The sequence below is a fragment of the Bolinopsis microptera genome, chromosome 8 (assembly GCF_026151205.1).
Source record: "Bolinopsis microptera isolate Bmic1 chromosome 8, MBARI_Bmic_1.0, whole genome shotgun sequence".
Classification (NCBI taxonomy): domain Eukaryota; kingdom Metazoa; phylum Ctenophora; class Tentaculata; order Lobata; family Bolinopsidae; genus Bolinopsis; species Bolinopsis microptera.
In genome coordinates this window covers 14,462,030-14,468,253 of record NC_087079.1, presented here as the reverse complement: position 1 = coordinate 14,468,253, position 6,224 = coordinate 14,462,030, and the positions used below count along the sequence as shown (strand labels likewise).

The 6,224-nt window shown below is 36.7% G+C and overlaps 1 protein-coding gene across 1 annotated transcript; it reads right to left on the bottom strand.

Moving 5' to 3' along the window:
• Positions 1 to 3,070: 3,070 nt before the first annotated feature.
• LOC134819734 (uncharacterized) lies at positions 3,071 to 6,112 on the bottom strand. The gene is made up of 3 exons (XM_063829837.1): positions 4,578 to 6,112; positions 4,086 to 4,303; positions 3,071 to 3,908 (listed from the first exon to the last, which is right to left on the bottom strand). The coding sequence occupies exons 1-3, from the start codon at positions 6,022 to 6,024 to the stop codon at positions 3,801 to 3,803; spliced, it is 1,773 nt and encodes a 590-aa protein (XP_063685907.1). The 5' UTR covers positions 6,025 to 6,112; the 3' UTR covers positions 3,071 to 3,800.
• Positions 6,113 to 6,224: the final 112 nt, after the last annotated feature.

The following is a 6,224-nucleotide window of genomic DNA, read 5'->3' as shown; positions in this document are numbered from 1 at the left end:
TGGTCCAACTCCTTCTGTGATACACAACGAAGACTGCATTTAGAACATGGAAAAGGAAACTGGACTCCATGTTCAAATTTGTAGTGCGTTCTAAGACCAAGATTAGTGAAGTTACGTGAACAAATGGTGCAGGTGAGATTTTCCCATTTCAGACCAAGCGGTTTTTTACCACAATATTCTTTTTCGTAGTTCAGTTTTAGTGCTGTAGTCGGACTGCTTGTTTCATCACGTTCATCGTCTGAGTTTAGTTCTGGTTCTATTTTGCGTTCCGGTGCTGTAGTCAGATTGCTTGTTTTTTTCTTGGAAGGAGGAAGAGTTTTCCTAACATTTGAGATGCGGTGCAGCACCGTATGCTGGTCTAACTCCTTCTGTGATACGCAACGACGACTGCATTTAGAACATGGAAAAGGTTTCGGTGCTGTAGTCAGATTGCTTGTTTTTTTCTTGGAAGGAGGAAGAGTTTTCCTAACATTTGAGATGCGGTGTAGCACCGTATGCTGGTCTAACTCCTTCTGTGATACGCAACGACGACTGCATTTAGAACATGGAAAAGGTTTCGGTGATATAGTCGGACTGCTTGTTTCATCATTAGCCTCTTTGGAGTTCAGATTTTGTACTATTTTAAGTTTCGGTGCTGTAGTCAGACTGCTCGTTTCATCACGAACCTCTTTTGAGTTCAGATTTGGTGCTATTTTACGTTTCTTCTGCAGAATATTAGCCACTTTTTTACAGATTTCGTCATCATTATCTTTAACAGAACATCCCTCATCAACCGTCTGACTATCATTCGAACAAAATTGTTCACCGCTTTCAGATCTAGAACGACCAATAGATTCTCGGTACAAATCCATTGTTTCCTTTGAGATAGGTAAGTAGCTGTAAGTTCTGTTGTTCAAAGCTAGACCATCGGTTACATCAGAGGATGTGTTATTAGAACTGCTAGTTGGATTTTCATCCTGAGCTCCGGTACATACCACCTGATTTTGATTATGGTGCTTGAAAACGGAAGGGTCATCAAATGGTGGACAGTTTTCTCTATCAGTGTCATATAAAGGAGATGGTAGTATTTTAGGACAAGGTCCCCTCCTGTTAGGACGTCTTATTTTCCTATTCTTACCATCTAATATATTACTAGTATTTGAGCATACAACGTCATGTTTTTGTAAGGGTTGTGGCGATCGTAGGTGGTTAGAACCATTGCTATTTTCTATGAAGGGTGAAATGAGTGGAGCGTGGATTTGTTCAGGGGTCAATATCAAGAGTAACAAATCATCGTCATAGTCAACAATATTGTTTATCTGTTTAGACGTTGAAACTTCAACTTCCATTTGGACATCTACAGAGTTGTGTGAATGTTCAGATATGATGGGAAAACGAACTGATGGATTCTGATTCTTTACTTGAGTGTCAGATGATGGTGAGTTACATGGTGGTGAGTCAGATGGTGGTGAGTCAGAATCTATACTTATATAGACAATTTCCTGCTCCTCTTTTATATGATCTACATTTTCTTCCTGCTTGATTTTAGCCCCATTGGACGCGTCATAAATACATAAGTCACCAACTAGAGGTTCTTTTTTATTTTTGAAATGGCAGGTGCTAGTTGAGTTGTGGGTACAATCCTCGTATTTGATAGGTTCTAACTTCACAGTAGAAGTCATTATGGATTATTCTAATAGTCAAGCTAACTGTGGGAAGAATATGAAGTTACTTATAATTTTATGTCATGCATACGTTATAAAATATATTATAAACCATCAATATAAAACGTACTCTGAAAGAATAACTGAACAATTTATTAATCAAGAAAACACTAAAGCATATTTATAAAATATTGCAGACTATATTGTTTTTATTAAGTTCACAAAATTACGCCTTTATGAATATTGAAAATATATATTATATAATTTTATGTACATAACAAGTATCACAAACCTTCATAATAAACCAAACTACATTCAAATTATCCAATCAAAATCAATTGAAAACATGCACTATTCTACTTACAAACTAAACCATATCTAAAAAAGAAGTGTCTGTACATACATAATGTTATGAATGTAGCCAAAATATTCTTAAGATCTAAAGGAATTCAAACATTCATGAAATTCCTCGACACCGAAAATGACTCCATGTTCAAATTTGTAGTGCTTTCTAAGACCAAGATTAGTGAAGTTACGCGAACAAATGGTGCAGGTGAGATTATCCCATTTCTGACCAAGCGGTTTTTTATTGGTTATCTGTTTAGACGTTGAAACTTCAACTCCCATTTGGACATCTACAGAGTGCAAGTGGTGTGAATGTTCAGATATAATGGGAAAACGAACTAATGGATTCCGATTCTTTAGTTCAGTGTCTGAGGAATTCAAAAATTCATGAAATTCCTCGACACCGAAAATGACTCCATGTTCAAATTTGTAGTGCTTTCTAAGACCAAGATTAGTGAAGTTACGCGAACAAATGGTGCAGGTGAGATTATCCCATTTCTGACCAAGCGGTTTTTTATTGGTTATCTGTTTAGACGTTGAAACTTCAACTTCCATTTGGACATCTACAGAGTTGTGTGAATGTTCAGATATGATGGGAAAACGAACTAATGGATTCTGATTCTTTACTTGAGTGTCTGATGATGGTGAGTTAAATGGTGGTGAGTCAGAATCTATACTAATATAGACAATTTCCTGCTCCTCTTTTATATGATCTACATTTTCTTCCTGCTTGATTTCAGCCCCATTGGACGCGTCATTAACACATAAGTCACCAACTAGAGGTTCTTTTTTATTTTTGAAATGGCAGGTGCAAGTTGAGATGTGTGCACAATCCTCGTATTTGATAGATTCTAGCTTCACAGTAGAGGTCATAATGGATTATTCTAATAGTCACCTGGTAGTTGCAAATTCAGGTTTCAGATTTAGTCAAAAATGCTCCATCCTGAAAATACACCAATTGTTTAAATCATCTTCCTGTGCATTTGTAAGCAGGTGAATTAGAAGCTCACGACGCTGTGAATTAGAAATTGATGACGCTGTGTAAGAATCGGCAACAACTTATTACTTTGTTGAAATAGTTTCTATTAATCTGTTTGCTATTCTCGTGGAAAAATAAGTCGTGACTTGACAAACTGAAGTATTGGAAAAATTAACACAACGGAATGAAGGAATTAATAAATCAACTGATCAAGTTTACAACAATATAATCTGTTCATTCAATAATTAACAAATCTGCAGACGACCCGAAATAATGTGCAGTAACTATAATCTAAATGTTATATTTTAAGGGGACTAATTCAGGGTGCTCTCTTCGTATAATTTATGTGTGGCACAGGTTAACTTGAGTTTTAAAGTCAGGTTTAATTTTCAGATTCTGGTTGCAACAAGAATAACGTATAAAACGTATAAATTAACAATAAAATAAAATATTCAATAATTAATCATAAATTAACTGTTAGCTATAGCAATTAAATAAAAACAAATATCAAAGTTATCAAAGTTATAAAAATCACGAAATAATATAAAAGTGTTTAAATTATTAAATTATGATTAATAATTATAACTAAAAAATTATGATTTGAAAATAATAATTACAGTATATGAAAATATCATAAATTTGTAATAAATCAAATTAATTACGGCTGAAAAATGATAGCTGAAAATTATGGTTGAAAATTTAAGACTAAAACATTATGGCTGAAAGTGAAATATTATAATTGAAAATTAAAGTTAAGACTCGTTAATCCGTTAAAGGATTCTCCTGGTTATTAATATTGTTATTAATCCATTAAACTTTCAACAGTAACACAACTAGTGATATGTGTGGTCTGTGTGACGTATTTCAATGCCAGTGTAGTCCAGACTTGGTAGTTGCACACAATCCGGCTGCGCGTAAGTGTGGTACTCACACTGTCGATCCTGGGATAGTTACCAGTTTTAGCATTTCAGTATTTGGTGTGAAATGATATGCATTTCTTAAAGTTTCCATTATACGATTTTTCGACTCAATTTGAAATATGTACTCAGCCAGACCTAAATTTGAAATAACACAAGATAAATAAATGCAGCTACCATCAAATCTCTACATTAACATACCAGATGAAGTCTCCTCATTTTGTAACCGAAACATCCCAGCAAAACAAAAAGAATCGCCACAGCACAATACATTAGAGCCAGTAGGAGCGGAGAGTTCTGGGCACGTGGTTCCGGCACGTGACCAATGTGTGAGGGACCGTCTATCAAACGAGGGGTACACAGGACTATAGGGGTGTCGGTGGAGTTACATACCACTACCATTTGCTCTACCTCTACACCTGCAATATGTAAAGATTTTAGGATTAGTTTTTAAGTCAGCCATAATCCACGCTGATAAAAAAGTGAAATGGCTACATGGGCAACGACATACAATTTGCTTCTTCATAATTTTTCTAATCAATTCTCAAAATCCCAATATTATTTTTAATCACCCTGTATTTGTTACATTATTTCATATCCAAAGTATAAGTAGTCTAAACATGATTTGACATTTTCACAAAACTGAAAAAAATAACAAATTATCAAAGTATCAAGCAAACAACTAAAACCAACCTCTCTTATCAAGATCTCGATTATAAGATGTGTTCCCGACCACATGATCTCGCCCACGTGCTCCCTCCCACGTGTCCTCGATCACGTGATCCCTCCCACGTGCTCCCTCCCACGTGTTCCCGATCACGTGCTTCCTTTCACACCCCACTAAACTGCTGTTGAAACAAGCACTTCCCATGTACCGTCTATCTGACGTCTCTATAACCTGGGTGACTTTTTCAGGTCGGTTATCAGAAACCGACCAATAATACGTTACAACGTAGCTAGCACTCCGAGGAGTTTTTATATTCATGATGATATTTTCGTGTGGGAGAAGTTTGGTCATGGGTCGGATAGGTAGAGACAGGTTCCTCTCAGTGAGTTGACACAGTTTCTTAGTACTCCTCCCGTCTGGAGTGGAACAACTTAGGAGGGTGATGTCAGTTTTGTTGGAGATACCACGCGGTGTGAACTCAAGAAGAAGCGATGTTTTCTCGTGGTTCAGATCGATACTGATGTAATCTTTGGAGGAGGAGAGACAGTTGATGGATATTATTCTAGATATGTCTAAAAGTTTGAATTTTATTGAGATGGGAGGAGTGGAGGAGGTTGAGAAGAGTTGGAGGGTGGAGGAAGACTTGATGGTTAAGAGCAGGTATTCTAGTGAGGCAGATCCGAGACAGTGGCTGCACTCTACAACCGAGCTGTGTTCCTTGCAATAACAACCCACATCATTTGGAGAGATTCCTGTTATTTTTGTGAATTTTGTGGTGTTGTTTATTCGGAGAAGTAATGTTCTGGGCGCCTCTGCTGTTGCTATGTTGATGAGAATATCGTCTGATTCGATAGGAAGTACTCTACATTTGTTGATGTAAATTGAAGGAAGATGCGAGCAAGATCTAAGTACCCACCAAAGTTCAAATTGATGGAGAAACTTGTTGTGCAACAACAACTTCTGATTAAACTTCAGTCCAATCGTGCCGTGGTGCAGGTTGGACATTTTGTTAAGCTCAGAAATGGATATCAGGTGCCTGAATTCAAACCTTTCTTCGAGAACTATCAAGGAGTAATTTAGTTCATTTTTTCCAACATAAACCTCAATTTCTCGCTTCAGAATAATAAAGGCCTCATCAATGTTGTTAACATAAATAGTACGATCAATCCTATCTTCATCATTTCTCGGATATTCCGTTACTCTGCGGGTCTTTGTGACTGGTTTGTGAGTGTTGAAGATTGTCGCTGGTTTGTGAGTGTTGAAGATTTTCGCTCCGTTTTCTGAATTGCTAGACTTGGTTACCAAAGTTTCTGAAGTGTTTTTAACCTCAGTTGAATACCCCGATACATTCCCTGGAATTGTTGGAAGTTCTGGAAGTACGGTGGAGAAACTGGCCAAGTCTAGTTCATTTCCAGAGCAATGAATAATGGGAAACAACAATAACAGAGCAGCTTGAAACACAAAATAAAGCATGTGTGAGTCAGGTCGGTGGAAGAGGGAGAGGTCGGTGGAAGAGGGAGAGGTTAGCCTCTCATCAAGGTTTAGGTCTCATTGCATCAAGCTAACTGTGGGTAGAAGTTACTTATAATTTGATGTCATGTATATGTAATTTAATATATTATAGTATTAAACCATCAGAATAAAACTTTCTCAAGAATAACTGAACAATTGAT